Source organism: Scyliorhinus torazame, chromosome 7 (genome assembly GCF_047496885.1).
Source record: "Scyliorhinus torazame isolate Kashiwa2021f chromosome 7, sScyTor2.1, whole genome shotgun sequence".
Classification (NCBI taxonomy): domain Eukaryota; kingdom Metazoa; phylum Chordata; class Chondrichthyes; order Carcharhiniformes; family Scyliorhinidae; genus Scyliorhinus; species Scyliorhinus torazame.
The window spans coordinates 122032966-122051550 of NC_092713.1; the positions used below are offsets into that span (position 1 = coordinate 122032966).

General features: G+C 44.9%; 1 protein-coding gene across 8 annotated transcripts in view; it reads right to left on the reverse strand.

Moving 5' to 3' along the window:
* Positions 1–18585, reverse strand: part of nr5a2 (nuclear receptor subfamily 5, group A, member 2) — a 289477-nt gene that overhangs the window by 132588 nt on the left and 138304 nt on the right. For all 8 annotated transcript variants that reach the window (XM_072511429.1, XM_072511426.1, XM_072511430.1 and 5 more), the window contains one exon: positions 8336–8455. In XM_072511429.1, the coding sequence (XP_072367530.1) occupies positions 8336–8455 (120 nt within the window). The remainder of the gene's footprint in view (positions 1–8335; positions 8456–18585) is intronic.

Below are 18585 nucleotides of genomic sequence, written 5' to 3' on the forward strand. Positions count from 1 at the left end.
CTACTGCCTTGCAAGGCTGGAGTTTCTAGGCCCAGAGCTGCTCCCAGGACTTTCTGCAGTCTCCTCCTCTGAAAGTCAACAGCCTTCCACCAGCCATGCTGCAGCCACCAGGGTAGCACTGCACCAGGAGCACTGGGATAGGCAAAGTTACACCAAAGGCAGGCACTGACAGAGTATAGTAGAGCGATTAGGTGACTCACTCTCAATCATATATTTGATTTGGAATGTTTACTTTGTGGCCTCTGCCTTCTCCACCTCCTCCTTCTCATGTTCCTGCTCCTCAACTGCTTGCCGTGCAGCTGGTGACAAAGGCAACATTGGTGAGGTTGTGCAGCATGCGGCAGACCACCATGGATCTTAAACCTGGTCTGTCAAGTTCAGTAGGGCTCCTCCAGGATGGTCCAGGCGATGGGAGGGTTGTTTCAGCGTGCCAATGATCTGCTCTATCACATAGGATTTGTGCGTATGTAGACTGTAAGCATGTGGGTTGCACACTGGAATCATCAGCCATGTGGTCAGCAGATAGCCCTGATCATTCAGTAACCACCCTCAGGTTTGTCATGGAAGCTTAAATACAATTGGTACAGTGGAATGCACAGAACAAAGGCTGCTGCCTGATACTGGGCATTGACATGCATAAATCTCTGCCTTTGGTCACAGACCAACTGGAGATTGAGGAAATAGAAACTCTCTCAGTTCTGGGGTGGTGCCCACTGTGTGTGCAATCAATGGCACTCTACATCATGGGGAGGTCTGCTATCCTAGCAAAGCTGTGTGCTTGCGCTGCCTGCTTCTCTCTGCCAAAGGGAGTGTCAGTGACCTCCACCAGCAAACTATGGAGCAATGGCCAGAAGAAATCAATCAGCAACTAACCCCTAAATAGGTGCATTGGTGGGGGCTCCTTCCTGCTGCTGAACATGAGGCTAAAAAAATAGCATTAGTGAGAGCAGTAATCTCCAGAATAGTGGCACTAGTATTGCACAGTGATTTGCATCATTACCTACCTACGCTTCTTTCTTCCAATGGCCGCTCACTGCACCCATGCTAATGCCCACACCAATCTTGCATCTGGTGCATCTCTCCACAGAAGTGTGTATGTGCGCTGCACACACCATCTTGGACATCAAACAGCGCCTGTTAGCACCTGACCAATGGGCATTACCAATTTGAATGTCCCGCTGAACATACAAATTAGTAGCAGGAGTAGGCCACTCGGCCCCTTGAGCCCGCTCCGCCTTTCAATAAGATCATGGCTGATCTGATTGTAACCTTAACTCCATATTCCTCGCCTACCCGCGAAAACCTGTCACCCCCCTTGTTTATCAAAGCTCTGTCTACCTCTGCCTTAAAAATATTCAAAGAGTCTGCTTCCACCACGTGTTGAGGGAGAGTTCCAAAGAATTGGAGGACACTACGAGGAACCTTTAAATAGCTTTTTGAAGAAGTTTACTTGGGGCCCTCCTGTCAGTGGGATCTTCTGGTCTCACTGAAGTCAATGAAGTTTTAAGCGGCTCGCTGCATTTCCAGTCCCGATTCGTTGCGATGGGCCGTAGGATTCTGCACTTAGATACTGACTATTTTGGTCAGTGTAAATGGTAAATGATTCTGAACAGGTTATAAAAGCCATTTTCGGTTGTATATAATCGGGTTACTCATAGGGCGAGGATTAGTGACTCTGATTAATGGTACTTATTTTTTGTGATAAACCATTTTCCACTGTTTTAGTAAAATGGCACCAGGTTAGCACTCTTAAATATACCAAGAGGTATTTTTAATGCAAAAATTTTAAAACAAAATTACGTTCTAAAATGCATCTGATTGTACCAGATTTGTCATCTGGCAATGTGCAAATGAGTTAAAGGGGAAACCCGAGCAAACTATCCACTTTATGAAACAAATGCAATTTGGAGCCCATCTGGACCATTAATTGTGCCAAAAGTAGAGCCTCTTGGCCCAGATACTCAAATCAAATATGAATGATTCAAACTCACCTCAACTCAGTGGGTCAATAAAGAGCTATGAAATGAGACGCTGTTCTCAAAGAGTTGTGAAATGTTATACACATACAGCAATGAAGACAGCCACTTACGTTACTGTGCTTACTGAACCAAATCCATTGTTATAGTGAGCCTCTGGTACTTCAGCAGTCCTTCTTTGTAAACGAGCAGAATGAACCAAATCTAAATAGCTATTTGGCTTGTGACCAATCATAGTCAAACTAAACTCTATCTTCACTCAACATTTTGCACATTTACACAATCTTAATCTCCCTCTTTCACAGAAAGGGGCTGCGGGGTAGAATTCAGAATTGGCATTGGATTTTAACCATTCTTTCATAGATTGGTCAAACCAATTTTGGGGTGGAACTTAATGCCCTCTCCTGCGATGAGTTTGGTGGCTGAAGGGGATTTCATCTGACGGTTTGTGGCAAGAAGCCCCATGGATGGCCTTCCTGCCTCATCATTAATTGAGGCCCTTAAGAGTGCAATTAATGCCAAATTAAAAGCCTCATCCCATGGCCACTGATATTAACAGAGCAGCAGGAATGACAATCAAACCCTTGCAGTATTGCCTGCAAGCTCCCAGAAAAGGGGTCCCTCTTTCAAAGACAAGCAGTTACTGACTGAGTGACCTGGCATTGGGAAAAGGGGTGCTTGCAGTGAGTCAACCACCCCACCCTTGCTGCCAATCCCCCCTTCTCCCCAACTGCCCCCAGCCTCCGGCTCCCCCTCCTGCGATTACGCAGCTGTGGTTGAAATACAGATCCTGAGTACATTGGCAGCAGTTACTAACTCTCCATTGGCACAGTTGTTCAATATAGCTGCCAGCCTTTGGTTGGCCAGCAGCTCTTTGTCTGGAAAATCTTCCAACTACGGGGTGCCTTACCTTGAGGAAAGCCTTCTACTGGCCGAGCATAAAGGAAGATGGTTGTGGTTGTTGGAGGAAGGTCATCTCAGGTCCAGGACATCACTGCAGGAGTTCCTCAGGGTAGTGTCCTAGGCCCAGCCATCTTCAGCTGCTTCATCAATGACCTCCCTTCCATCACCAGGTCAGAAGTGGAGATATTCGCTGATGGCTGCACAGTGTTCAGCACCATTCATGACTCCTCAGATACTGAAGTAATCCATCTTCAAATGAAGCTAGAGTTGAATCTTATCCAGGCTTGAGCTGACAAGTGGCAAGTAACATTTGTGTCAGAAGTGCCAGGCAATGGCCATCTCCAACAAGAGAGACAACCATTGCCCCTTGACCTTCGAAGGCCTTACCATCACTGAATCCCCACAGGATATCAACATCCTGGGGGTTACCATTGACCAGAAACTAAATTGGACTAGCCATATAAATACTGTGGCCACAAGAGCAGTTCAGAGGCTAGGAATCCTGCTGCGAGTAACTCACCTCGTGACTCCCCAAAGCCTGTCCCCCATCTACAACACACAAGTCAGGAGTATGATGAAATACTCTCCACTTACTTGGATGTGTGCATCTCCAACAACACTCAAGAAGTCTGACACCATTCAGGACAAAGTGTGTGATTGGCAACCCTTCTACAAACATTCACTCCAGCAGCAGTGTGCACCATCTACACTACGCACTGCTGGAACTCACCAAGACTCCTTAGACAGCACCTTCGAAATCCACGACTACTACCTTCTAGAAGTACAAGGGAAGCAGATACATTGGAAAACCACCAGCTGGAAGTTCTGCTCGATGTCACTCACCATCCTGACTTGGAAATATAGCATTTTTCCTTTATTGCCACTTGGTCAAAATCTTGGAACTCCCTCCTGAACAGTAATGTAGGGATACCACTGCAGCAGTTCAAAAAGCTGCCACCTTCTCAAGGGCAATTAGGGATTGGCATTGAATGCTGCCCTAGCCAGTGAAGCTGATACCCCTTGAATTATTTTTTTTTTTAAAGGGGCCCATCAACTCTCTTAAAAACTGCCCTCATGTCCATCCCACCACTTTCCCATTGTGGCTAATATCAGATATTAACTGAGGCCAAGGTCAAAGATGGGAATTTAGTCAACATGGTTTATTGCCGCATTGCATGGCATAATTATGAACTACAGTATCTGAAGACCTTAGAAATTTTTAGTTATGGGATGTGGAAATTCCTGGCAGGGCCTGCATTATTGTCCATCTCAAATCCATGTGATCTTGGCATACCCACAGTGCAGTTAGTCAGGAAGCATCAGGATTTTGACCGGGTGGCATTGAATTTTCAAGTTAGGATGGCGTGTGACTTGGAGAGGGATGTTAACTTTTTTACTTTTTTAAGTGGTAAATGTTTTTGGTGAATGGACTTTGTTAACTTATTGATATAGAAAACATTGGAGATTAGCACGTAAAGTAGAAGCATGTGCATTCTGCTAGGGAAAGAAAACCCCTTAAGATACATTTTAATTACATGTTAACCTGACTTTTATTTATTATAATTAGTAAAAAAATCCAAAGCAACTTAATCTAGCAGGTTTGAGCTGTTTTTCTGCAACATATTATAGCAAAACCTCAAAGCTTTTAAAATCCTTTAGGCTTCTCTGAAGAAGCATCAAAGCATTAGGCCTTAATTATAAATAACCTGCTGTTAGGATACCAATCAAAACACAAACAATAGTCTGCATGCAGATAGTGCGATAAGACAAAAAAATTGTTATTCCTTTTATTTAGCCTTTGGCTGTTTTTCTTCTGTCACACACGATATATCAAACCTATCGTGTTATGTACAGACTAGATAACAAACAAAAGCCTGCAGAAAAATGAGCGCCAGTGAGGCAGAGAACTTTCTCAAGAACTATTGATTAAGTAACAAAAGAATATGCCAGTCATGGTCAGTAATTTAAGCTGCCACGTCCTTTAATTACTTTAAAGAGTAGTGTGCAAGTCAACTCTGATAGCTGGTGTTTTATGCTCTGCAGGCACAGGGGAATGACTTGTAGATTTCAGATTAAAATAACCACTGCAGAATTGGGGAAAGTACGACTTGAAGGTAAAACAGTTTTGAGCACACAAGGCAAAGCTATAGAATGGTACTTGTAAATATTTTTATGGTCACATGATGAAACATCACGTGAAAACTCTCTACGGTGTGACTTGTGCACTCATACAATTGAGATCTACTACATGTTCCCAGCTCTGTGACCAGAGAGACTCCAGGGTTGAAACACCAAAGTAGACGTCAGCAAACAAACAGGGGCCATCATACTGGGAAGATAAACTTATAAAAGATACTGAGATTGGAAATAGTATTTTGTTACTGTTAAGCATTTACGCTCATAACCACAGACGGAATTAAGAGCACTGCATTCTTAAAAAGATACTGATTCTATATATTTGAAGTTTAGTTATTCAGGAAAAGGTTATAAAGATTGGATAATTCTGTACCGGATAAGCACGTAATTTCTTAAGTGTACACAATTCTCCACTGTCATTACTTTAAAGGAAAGGATGGTTATTGTAGCAAGTAGCTTCGTCCCTTGATGGTTGATTGTTTCAAATGCTCATCATGGGTTGCTCCCTACCCTTCAACGTTTGGAAACATCAGTTCATCCAAAACTTTGCTGCTCGTATCTTATCCTGTACCAACTTCCACTTGCCTATCACTCCTGGCCTTGCTCAGCTACATTGACTCCAGGGTTCTTCAATGCCCCAAACTTAAAATTATCATCCCATATGTTTAAATTCTTTCATGGCCTCTTCCCTCTGTATCCTCCAATGGCACCACAATTGCCTGTGAACTTTCCCATCCCCCTGCCCCTAATTAGCTGGTTGCAGCTTCAGCAATTTAGGTCTGTCTCTGAAAGACCTGCCCTAAATCCCTCCTTCAAACTTTGACCAAACTTTTCGCCACCATTCCTTCGCCTTCCTGAGGACAGGATCCATTTGTTTTTGAATTATGCCTCTGTGAAGCATTTTAGGTCATTTATCTGTATTGACAGTGCTCTATAAATCTAAGTTATGTTGATGAAATGTTACAGCGAATGCATTTTGCATGTAACTAATTTAAAATGACAGCATGGCTGAAGCACCCTGGGTTTGTGATTACCTCTCTATAGTTGCTCATTTATCTCCATCACACTGCTGGGCTCCATAACTTTGCCAAATAATTTCTACTGCTTATACTGTCTGCAGAAAAGCAGAGCCGAGAAAATAAAGCGGTGATGAACAATAAGTACTATTAATATGAATGAAAGAAGGGTACATCAATTGCTGGTGAATTTTAAGAGTCAGTTCAGAGAAGGCTTGCTAGACTACGACCAGGAATGGGCGGGTTGTCTCATGAGGAAAGGTTGGAGAGGTTAGGTTTGTATACACTAGAGTTTAGAAGAGTAAGAGGGGACTTATCATAGAATTATCATAGGATATACAGTGCAGAAAGAGGCCATTCAGCCCATCGAGTCTGCACCAGCCCCTGGAATAGGCACCCTACTTAAGCCCAGACCTCCACCCTATCCTCGTAACACCGTCTAACCTTTTGGACACTCAGGGGCAATTTAGCAGGGCCAATCCACCTAAGCTGCTCACCTTTGGACTGTGGGAGGAAACCGGAGCACCTGGAGGAATCCCACACAGACACTGGGAGAAAGTGCAAACTACACACAGACAGTCACCCGAAGCCGGAATTGAACCCAGGACACTGGAGCTGTGAGGCTGCAGTGCTAACCGCTGTGCCACCATGCCGCCCCTTGATTGCATGAAACTTTTAAGATCTTGAGGGGTAATGACTGGGTGGATGTGGAGAGCATGTTTCCTCTTGTTGGAAATCTAGAACCGGGGACCACTGTTAAAAAACAAGGGGTAGCTCATTGATGAGAGAGGTGAGGAGACATTTTCTCTCAGATGGCTGCGAGTCTCTGGAACTCTTCCTCAAAAGGCAGTGGAAGCAGGGTCATTGAATATTTTTGAGGCAGAGCGAAATAGATTATTGATTAACAAGAGCGATCAGGGGTCGACAGAAATGTGGCAGATCAGCCATGATCTTATAGAATGGCAGAGTGGGCTGAAGGGGCCAAGTGGCCTGATCCTGCACCTAATTCATATGCTCGGTTGGCAGATTCATCAAACTTTGAAGAGACATTAAATTAAAGTTTCAGGTATGAACTTCCATCAAAACCCAGGAGTTAGTCAGATGTCTCCGACTGCAGCTTTTAAGAGTCATTCAAACACCCGTTAGTTATATTTGAAAAATAAAGTAACAAAAATGGAGCTTGAAATAACGATTAAATTCTTCATTAGAAATCGTAGGGTTAAGTTCTAGAACACCATGACAAAAACTACCGTTCAAAAAGAAGCTTTATGCAGCTCTACATCATCACCTTTAGAAAGTAGATTCATTCAAATGGAACATCAAATTAATTAATCGAACAAAGCTGCTCATTGCAATCGCGCAAGGTTAAAACTGGTTTATAACTGGTTCCCAGAAGTGTAAAAATAAATAGATTTTTCAGTAATTGAAAGCAATCCATGACTCCTTTTTTTTTTTCAGAATGTGGGCACCAACAGCAAGACTAGTATTTATTGCCTATCCCTAACTGCCCTGAGATGGTCGAATAATATCTGATCATTGTCAACCACATTCATTCATAAATTCTGGCAGAATGCAGATGTTAGTCTGTGACACTGACAGAACTGAAGCAGAAGTGTACCTTTCACATCCCATGAGGTATCAATGGTGGAGTAACATGGCCTTCGTTGGGGGCAAAAGCAAAATGGTGGAGATGTGAAGGGCCAAATGGCCTGCTTCGTGTGTAATTCTGTGATAATCCAGTTTCCTGAAACAATGGTAGCAGTTTGAGACAACGGAGTCGTTTGTGAGGTCACGGGAGAGGGCAGACAAGCATTAACCTCATTGCTGGGGTCACAGGTAGGCCAGACTAGGTAAGGACAGCAGGTTTGTTTCCCTAAAGGATACTAGTGAACCAGTTAGGTTGTTAATAACAATCTAACAGACTCCTGACCATTTTTTATTTAAATTGCTGACTGTCTTTTATTTCCAGAGATTTTATATTTTTAAACTGAGATTATCGGTCCAGCCTCCGGACTACTGGTCCGCTAATGTAACCACTACCATCCCAAATGAAGAGGGTTAACATTGAATGGTTATAGCAATCAACAACAAATTATGCGTGCATGCTGATGACTATTTCTATGCTGGGAGACATTCGTTTTCCTATCACAGAGGCTAAAGCAAACATTGGGCATGTTTGGAAAAAAGCAAGATTGAATCATGCATTCTCATTGACCTCTAAGTCAAATAATATGAAAAGGTCACAGAAAGGTAACTTGTGCCCAAGACCTTTTTTGGAGTCAAGAAAACTTCATCTAGACTTACCTGTTGCCCAGTAACAAGGAGGATTGCACCCTCTTTCCAATGCGCCACTTGCCTATATATGTGGTCCAAGATTAAAAGTTCACTCCAGCAGTTCTGAAGAAGTTTCATTTGGTCGTCAACCTGCCAAGCACAAAAATACACTGGATTAGTTTAACACTTGGCCAGAGATGTGCAGATAATAGCAGCATCTCTCCAGCTCCATCTCAGTAACGCAGCCAAGGCAGGTACAAAGACTGATTCAAACACTGAAAGGACTGCACAATTTCTTATTATTAGATTGAATTGAAAAGGAAACATTGGAATAAAGTTTGAAAATTAATTAAACATCTGAATAAAACATCTTTAGCCCCAAAAGAGAAATGAAAGACTCCTGTAATAACATGGCAGCAATAGCATTGGATATATTTTAATAACTATGCAGTCTTCACCTTACGTTTTTCAGTGCAATATTAATAACTTCAATATGTAACTGGTAATGGCTGACAGGTAATCAATAAATACTTAACTGAAATCTTCTCTCTCTATATAGACACAGTGGATGGCTTTTGGATTCGAGTGTATTGGGAGATTGTATGGTTTCAGAGTTTCTGTGTGTTACAATCAGTGTCCATTGTGAAATCATACAAATGAATGAAACATCATTCTAAGAAAAGAATGAATGGCCAGCTGCTAAGGAAGAGACTAGGAGCATCTGAGCAAAGGATCCATGTGCTAGTGATAATTTGTCCTTTTGCCTGATGCCCATTCTCTGTTTCGACACCCTAGGAAAGTACGTGCTCAATTCCAGCCCCACTCATCACAGAGTCACAACACAAGTGAATTAACCAATAATTCTTATAAAAATTCCCAACGTCCTTGGCTGTCTAATAATTACAGTCACCAGGGGCGAGATTCTCCGACCCCCCGCCGGGTCGGAGAATCGCCAGGGGCTGGCGTGAATCCCGCCCCTGCCGGTTGCCGAAGTCTCCGGCACCGGAGATTCGGCGGGGGTGGGAATCGCGCCGCGCCGGTTGGCGGGCCCCCCGCGCGATTCTCCGGCCCGAATGGGCCGAAGTCCCGCCGCTAAAATGCCTGTCCCGCCGGCGTAAATTAAACCACCTACCTTACCAGCGGGACAAGGCGGCGCAGGCGGGCTCCGGGGTCCTGGGGGGGGCGCGGGGCGATCTGGCCCCGGGGGGTGCCCCCATGGTGGCCTGGCCCACGATCGGGGCCCATCGATCCGCGGGCGGGCCAGTGCCGTGGGGGCACTCTTTCCCTTCTGCCTCCGCCACGGTCTCCACCATGGCGGAGGCGGAAGAGACTCCCAGCTGGTGTGGCGCCAAAGGCCTTCCATGCCAACCGGCGGGGCGCCAACCACTCCGGAGCGGGCCTAGCCCCTAAAGGTACTGGCCTAGCCCCTAAAGGTGCGGAGGATTCCGCACCTTTGGGGCGGCGTGACGCCGGAGTGGTTCAGTCCACTCCATCCCGCCGGGACCCTCCGCCCCGCCGGGTAGGGGAGAATCCCGCCCTGTCTATACAGGCTGCTTTAAAGACACATGTCCATAAATAATCCATATATCAAAAATGTAACAACAAAAATAAAAGAAAGGGGAAATAAGTGAACAAACAGGGGATAAATAGGAACAACAGGAAGGACCTTTGCATCTCCTATAGAATTTGGTGACATTCCCTCCATTGGGACAAGAGTCAATTTGCCAATGTATAGACCCGCCGAAAGAGGCATTCTATATTTTAAGCATATTATTCCTAAAGATTAAAAAAACTCCACTGGGAATTTATATTACATTGGTTTTAGAATAAAATTACATCTATAAATACTGGCCGGAATTCTCCAGCCATCGGGATTCTATTTTCCCGTCGGCAGCGCACCCCCGCCCATGGGTTTCCTAGCAGAGTGAGGTGGCTCCAAAGGAAATCCCATTGACAAACGGTGGGAAGATAGAATCCCGACGTCAGCAAACGGCGCGTCTCCAAGAACCACAAGGCTGGGGGAATGGAATCCCACCCACTTTTCCGTACCAGCCTCCCCGAACAGGCGCCAGAATGTGATGACTAGGGGCTTTTCACAGTAACTTCATTGGTAGCCTACTTGTGACAATAAGCAATTTTCATTCATTTTTCATTTTTTATTTCTTGAGGTTATGCGATGGAAAACTCAATCATCTTTTTGTTTCAGATCGTGAATCTGTACATATTGGACTAAATATATCAAACCTTCGCATGTAGTGAGGTATCTTGAAAGATGCAAAAAAATACCTTGGAAAATTTGCTCTATTACTTGCTTGGAATTTGTCACTTGTCAGTAATGACACAAGTTGAAAATATATTTTCTGAACTTCCATATACTTTTTATATTTGTCTGTATTGGGGGAGGTAAAATATAAACAAATCTAGCTAATTCACATTTTTCAACTTTAACTGGAGTTTTATTCCCCCTCTGGTTAAGTGGATTATTTAAGAGGAATTGGGAGACAATGGCTGGAATTCTCTGGTCGTTAACGCCGGCAGGATTCTCTGGTCCCACCAGAACCATACTCACCGTGGGCTTCCCAGCAGCGTCGGGTGGTTTCAGTGGGAATTTCCATTGACAGTGGCGGGACCAGAAAATCAAAATGCCAGCAAATGGCGCAATGCCTCCTGCCACCCAGAAACATGTGGCTGGGAGGCAGTAAGATCCCACCCATTGTCTATCCAGGTGATAGAAGCACAGATGGAGAGGGTCCCTGGCTCATGAAAAATAATGTCAGAGGACCGACTCTGGAAGTCTCCTGTCCAATCTCCGTACTTGCCATTTTCACTAGAGGGGGTTCATGGAGGCAGCTACCTTCAGTCAGATCCAATTTTCGGTCGTGGGATATCCAAAAGACAATGTATGCACTTTAGACCTATAGGGAGAAAGTCTAACAAAGAACAAAGAAAAATTACAGCACAGGAACAGGCCCTTCGGCCCTCCAAGCCTGCGCCGATCCAGATCCTCTATCTAAAACTGTTGCCTCTTTTCTAAGGATCTGTATCCCTCTGCTCTCTGCCCATTTATGTAACTGTCTAGATACATCTTAAATGACGCTATCGTGCCCGCCTTTACCACCTCCGCCGGCAATGCGTTCCAGTCTCTGCGTAAAGAACGTTCCTTGCATATCTCCCTAAAACCTTTCCCCTCTCACCTTGAACTCGTGACCCATAGTAATTAAGTCCCCCACTCTGGAAAAAACATTCTTGCTATCCACCCTGTCTATACCTCTCATGCTTTTGTAGACCTCAATGAGGTCCCCCCTCAACCTCCGTCTTTCTAATGAAAATAATCCTAATCTACTCAACCTCTCTTCATAGCTAGCACCCTCCATACCATCCTGGTGAACCTCCTCTGCACCGTCTCCAAAGCATCCACATCCTTTTGGTAATGTGGCGACCAGAACTGTATGCAGTATTCCAAATGTGGCCGAACCAAAGTCTTATACAACTGTAAGATGACCTGCCAACTCTTGCACTCAATACCCCTTCCGATGAAGGAAAGCCTGCTGTATGCCTTCTTGACCACTCTATCGACCTGCGCAGCCACCTTCAGGGTACAATGGAACTGAACACCCAGATACTCTGTACATCAATTTTCCCCAGGGCTTTTTCATTTATCGTATAGTTCACTCTTGAATTGGATCTTCCAAAATGCATCACCTCGCATTTGCTCGGATTGAACTCCATCTGCCATTTCTCCGCCCAACTCTCCAATCTATCTATATTCTGCTGTATTCTCTGACAGTCCCCTTCACTATCTGCTACTCCACCAATCTTAGTGTCATCTGCAAACTTGCTAATCAGACCACCTATACCTTCCTCCAAATCATTTATGTATATCACAAACAACAGTGGTCCCAGCACGGATCCCTGTGGAACACCACTGGTCACAGTTCTCCATTTTGAGAAACTCCCTTCCACACTACTCTCTGTCTCCTGTTTCCCAGCCAGTTCTTTATCCATCTAGCTAGTACACCCTGGACTCTATGAGACTTCACTTTCTCCATCAGCCTACCATGGGGAACGTTATCAAATGCCTTACTGAAGTCTATGTATATGACATCTACAGCCCTTCCCTCATCAATCAATTTTGTCACTTCCTCAAAGAATTCGATTAAGTTGTAAGACATGACCTTCGCTGCACAAAACCATGTTGCTTATCACTGATAAGCCCATTTTCTTCCAAATGGGAATAGATCCTATCCCTCAGTATCTTCTCCAACAGCTTCCCTACCACTGACGTCAGGCTCACCGGTCTATAATTACCTGGATTATCCCTGCTACCCTTCTTAAACAAGGGGACAACATTAGCAATTCTCCAGTTCCCCGGTACCTCACCCGTGTTCAAGGATGCTGCAAAGATATCTGTTAAGGCCCCAGCTATTTCCTCTCTCACTTCCCTCAGTAACCTAGGATAGACCCCATCCGGACCTGGGGACTTGTCCACCTTAATGCCTTTTAGAATACCCAACACATTCTCCCTCCTTATGCCGACTTGACCTAGAGTAATCAAACATCTATCCCTAACCTCAACATCCATCATGTCCCTCTCCTCGGTGAATACCGTGCAAAGTACTCGTTAAGAATCTCATCCATTTTCTCTGACTCCATGCATAACTTTCCTCCTTTGTCCTTGAGTGGGCCAACCCTTTCTCTAGTTACCCTCTTGCTCCTTATATATGAATAAAAGGATTTGGGATTTTCCTTAACCCTGTTTCCTAAAGATATTTCATGACCCCTTTTAGCCCTCTTGATTCCTCGTTTCAGATTGGTCCTGCATTCCCGAAATTCTTCCAAAGCTTCATCTGTCTTCAGTCACCTAGACCTTATGTATGCTTCCTTTTTCCTCTTAGCTAGTCTCACAATTTCACCTGTCATCCATGGTTCCCTAATCTTGCCATTTCTATCCTTCATTTTCACAGGGACATGTCTGTCCTGCACTCTAATCAACCTCTCTTTAAAAGCCTCCCACATATCAAATGTGGATTTACCTTCAAACAGCTGCTCCCAATCCACATAACCCAGCTCCTGCCGAATTTTGGTATAGTTGGCCTTCCCCCAATTTGGCACTCTTCCTTTAGGACCACTCTCGTCTTTGTCCATGAGTATTCTAAAACTTACGGAATTGTGATCACTATTCCCAAAGTAATCCCGACTGAAACTTCAACCACCTGGCCGGGCTCATTCCCCAACACCAGGTCCAGTATGGCCCCTTCCCGAGTTGGATTATTTACATACTGCTCTAGAAAACCCTTCTGGATGCACCTTACAAATTCTGCTCCATCTAGACCTCTGATGCTAAGTGTATCCCAGTCAATGTTGGGAAAATTAAAATCTCCTATCACCACCACCCTGTTGCTCCTACATCTTTCCAGAATCTGTTTACATATTTGTACCTCTATCTCACGCTCGCTGTTGGGAGGTCTGTAGTACTGCCCCAACATTGTTACCGCACCCTCCCTATTTCTGAGCTCTGCCCATATCGCCTCACTGCTCGAGTCCTCCATAGTGCCCTCTTTCAGCACAGCTGTGATATCCTCTCTGACCAGTAATGCAACTCCTCCACCCCTTTTACCTCCCTCTCTCTCCCGCCTGAAGCATCGATATCCTGGGATATTTAGTTGCCAATCATGCCATTCCCTCAACCAAGTCTCAGTAATAGCAATAAGATCATACTCCCAGGTACTAATCCAAGCCCTAAGTTCATCTGCCTTCCCTACTACAACTTCTTGCATTAAAACAAATGCACCTCAGACCACCCAGTCCCTTTGCGTTTATCATCTGCTCCCTGCCTACTCTTCCCCTTAGTCACGCTGACTTCATGATCTAGTTCCTTACAGGCTTGAGTTACTACCTCTTTACTGTCCACTAACCTCCTCATTTGGTTCCCATCCCCCTGCCACATTAGTTTAAACCCTCCCCAACAGAGTTAGCAAAAGCACCCCCAAGGATATTGGTTCCAGTCCGGCCCAGGTGTAAACCGTCCAATTTGTAGTAGTCCCACCTCCCCCAGAACCGGTCCCAATGTCCCAAAAATCTGAACCCCTCCCTCCTGCACAATCTCTCAAGCCACACATTCATCCTGCCTATTCTTTCATTTCTACTCTGACTACCACATGGCACTGGTAACAATCCTGAGATTACTACCTCTGAGGTCCGACTTTTTAACTTGGCTCCTAACTCCCTAAATTCTGCTTGTAGGAACTCATCCCGTTTTTAACCTAACGTTACCAGAGTTCTTTGGAGAGGTCCAGGGACACCATTGGGAAAGTTCAGTTGTCCTTTGGGGAGTTAGGTTGCCCTTTGTGAGAGGTCAAGTGTTCTTTGATATTGTTAAAAGTAGACATGAATTTTTGCTGAAAGTGGATACATTCAGGAGCTGTCAGGAGGACTGTCAAGAGAGAAGTCAAGCTGTTAAGGGAACTGTCAAAATTGATTGGAACTGGCAATCAGCCTAGAAATTAAAATCTCATAGGGTTCAAATTTTTAAAAACGTAGGCTGCAGGTTAAACCAAAAACAATGCTTGCTATTTCACTCTGTCTGCTGACATTTGCCTGAGGGCTATCATTGTAGTTTTTGCGTTGCATGCTTGATTTCACAACATATCATTATCACAGTCAGGTGTCTGTCATTTAACAGTTTGACAGCTCCAAGTGATTATTCATCTTTGGTGTGGGGCTGTGAATACGAATGTTTGCTGTTCTTAGGGATTAAGTCATTTTTATCAATGTGTTTTTAAAAAAATAGTGAATACATCAACATTCACTTAGAACTTTATCTTATTTCCTCTCAGCAAGAGTCTGGAGGTCTGCTTATGACAGATACTGAGTGAGTTGGCAAGGAGGGTGTAAAGGCAAAGGGTTGTGGGTTAGGGGCATGAGTTGGCACTAAGTTAGCAACGGTGCTACAAAGGGCCATGGGGTGTGTGGAGTGATATAGTGTGGGGAAATATTAAAATCTAGTTTTTAAAATATTGTAGCTGTGGGAAAGTATACTGTGGGAATACATCAGCTTTTCAGAATCCAGACTACAAATGTGACAATGTAACAAAGTAAATACAGCCAGTAAGTTAGATACCAATGTGAGTGATGGGAAGGGCTACTATTTAGAAGTCACAATTCAAAACTTGTAAGCCAATAGTGGGCAGAGAGGGGGCTGTATCAAATTGTGCAGGTATAAAGTTACTGGTGCACATGTTGCCCGCTCTCTTCACCTTTGTTCTCTTTCCATTGTTTTCTTCCTTATGTCCTGCTGGGCTTTTATTTCTTTTTTTTTGTATTTGAAAGTGTACTAACTAGATTTTTGCAATAAAACTCAATCTCAATCTACCACTGGACCCACGTCTCTTATTTGAAAATAAGAGATCCTACATTGGTTGGCTTCAAGTGTATATGGGCAGGGTAGTTGGTAGAGGAGCTTTGACTGGCATGGATGGTATGAGGGGTCATTGGGTTGGTTGGGGACATGAGCTGATATGGGTAAGATTGATGGAGCATGCAGAATGTGTGAGCGTGAGCAGGTGTGAGGGGGTGAGGGCTAGAGGGTTGCCTTTTGTGTTTTCTTATACAGCAAAATGAAAAGGAGAGTAGAGTCATCGATGCCACCCTTTCGCCCAGCCCACCTCCGCACTGGGCAGTCACTGTGCTGCCTCCGGACTGTTTCTGAGGGCAGCGGGCATGACTCCCATTACACCCCGCCCCTCTGGAATGAAAATTTGATCATCTGGGGCAGTTTCCCCAGGAGTCAGGTTCACAGAATGGGACATTCTCCTGAATGTGCAGGCCTGAATGCTGATACATTTCTTAAACTTGCATTGATTACTTTTTCTGTCAGTATTCAGCAAGATTATCACAATTTGGCTGTATCCTGAATGCATGTACGTTCCTTGTCTGGTATCTAAGAAACCATCCTGTCACCTGTCAAACATGTGTGGCTGACAGAGTAAAGAATGCTTCATTGTGGATTATTCATGATGAATAATATTTGTTTATCTTCCTTTATACCATCCAAGAGGAGAGAGAGATACATCTAGAAGTAAAGTATTTACTCTCCTCTTTCCTTCCAGCTCTGTTGGCAAAGAATAATAAAGGACTGCCTAAGCATTCATTTCTCACATAAAAAGTATAAAAAACGTTTTTTGATAACTGCATAATCCAAGTTACCAAGATTGCTGAAGACAGTTGCTAAAGTCTTCTTACTTTTAGGGTGGCGCAGTGGTTAGCACTGCTGCCTCATGGTGCCGAGGACCCAGGTTCGATCCCGGCCCCGGATCACTGTCCATGTAGAGTTTACACATTCTCCCTGTGTCTGCATGAGTTTCACCCCCACAACTGTATAGAACGTTAGTTAGGCCACACTTGGAGTATAGTGTTCAATTCTGGTCGCCACACTACCAGAAGGATGTGGAGGCTTTAGAGAGGGTGCAGAAGAGATTTACCAGAATGTTGCCTGGTATGAATGTTGCGGTTGAATAAACTCTGTTTGTTCTCACTGGAACAACGGAGATTGAGGGGCGACCTGATAGAGGTCTACAAAATTATGAGGGGCATAGACAGAGTGGATAGTCAGAGGCTTTTCCCCAGGGTAGAGGGGTCAATTACTAGGGGGCATAGGTTTAAGGTGAGAGGGGCAAGGTTTAGAGTAGATGTATGAGGCAAGTTTTTTTACACAGAGGGTAGTGGGTGCCTGAAACTCGCTACCGGAGGAGGTGGTGGAAGCAGGGACGATAGTGACATTTAAGGGGCATCTTGACAAATACATGAATCGGAAGGGAATAGAGGGATACGGACCCAGGAAGTGTAGAAGATTGTAGTTTAGTCGGGCAGCATGGTCGGCACGGGCTTGGAGGGCCGAAGGGCCTGTTCCTGTGCTGTACATTTCTTTGTTCTTTGTTCTAACCCAAAGATGTGCAGGGTGGATGGATTAGCCACACTAAATTGCCCCTTAATTGGAAGTGACATTGAGAATTAGTACATAGAATTTACAGTGCAGAAGGAGGCCATTCGGCCCATCAAGTTTGCACCGGCCCTTGGAAAGAGCACCCTACCCAAGCCCACACCTTCATCCAATCCCCGCAACCCAGCAACCCCACCCAACCTTTTTGAACACTAAGGGCAATTTAGCATGGAAAATCCTCCTAACCTGCACATCTTTGGACTGTGGGAGGAAACCAGAGCACCCGGAGGAAACCGATGCAGACACAGGGAGAACAGACAGTTCCCGGCCCCGGGTTACTGTCCATGACCCAAGCCGGGAATCAATTCTGGGACCCTGGAGCTGTGAAGCACCTGTGCTAACCGCTGTGCTCCCATGCTGCCCTTGGACGAAAGATATTCCCATAACTTCCTCAGAGCGACAATCAGCAATGGAATGTCACTCCGTAGCGACCTACCTGCCTCAAAATGGAAAGTGTCAGTCTTGCCCGATCTTCATGACTCAGGCTGGGTGAGACTGAAGAAGTGAAGCATGTCCCTGACTCCAGCAGCAAATGCAAAAGGAACAGAGTGAAGGAGGATATGCCTCCTTTTTACAGCACTAGCTGTCGTAAAGGAGGCGAGATTAAACGTTCCATCAAAAGGGGGAAGATAAACGCCTAAGGTGAGTGAATGAGATGTAATCCAGACATGGGGATTGAAATCCAGACATCAACGGTCGTGGGGGGTGGAGGAGTGGTCTGAACATCACGAGTGGGGGGCTGGGGGGCTGGACATCAGGGGGGTGTAAGCAGAAAGTGGAGCAGAGTCTGAGGGGGCAGGCCGGGGGAAGGTACTTAGCGGGCGCGGGGAGGCGGGGGGGGGGGGGGGGGTAGGACTTGGTCTGGGCATTAGTTACTCTGAAGTTAGAAGTGCTTTTTTGCCTTCTCTTTCAGAATAACTATGAGTGCAAACCTGGCAGAATCATCCAAAGTTAGCAATTTCAATTGCTTTGTCGGATGGTTCCCAGCCCAGCGCAAGTTTACAGGGGATGTTAGCATTTCTGGACAATTGGCAGACAAACCCCTTTTGTGGGAACTTCGAAGCGGGATTCCCCAGCACATCTTCAGGATAACCCCCCCCCCAGTCCAACGCTGGGGATCCTGGACATTATGGCCTTTTATAACCAGGCTAAATCTACTACTTCTCTTAAAACACTGTGTTAATCTATCTTCTTATTATTCATTCCGTAGCTGTCTGTCCAAGACTTACAGTCTGTTGGTGTGCTATCTTCCAGAACAGCACTATTTTCAATGCAGAGTTCA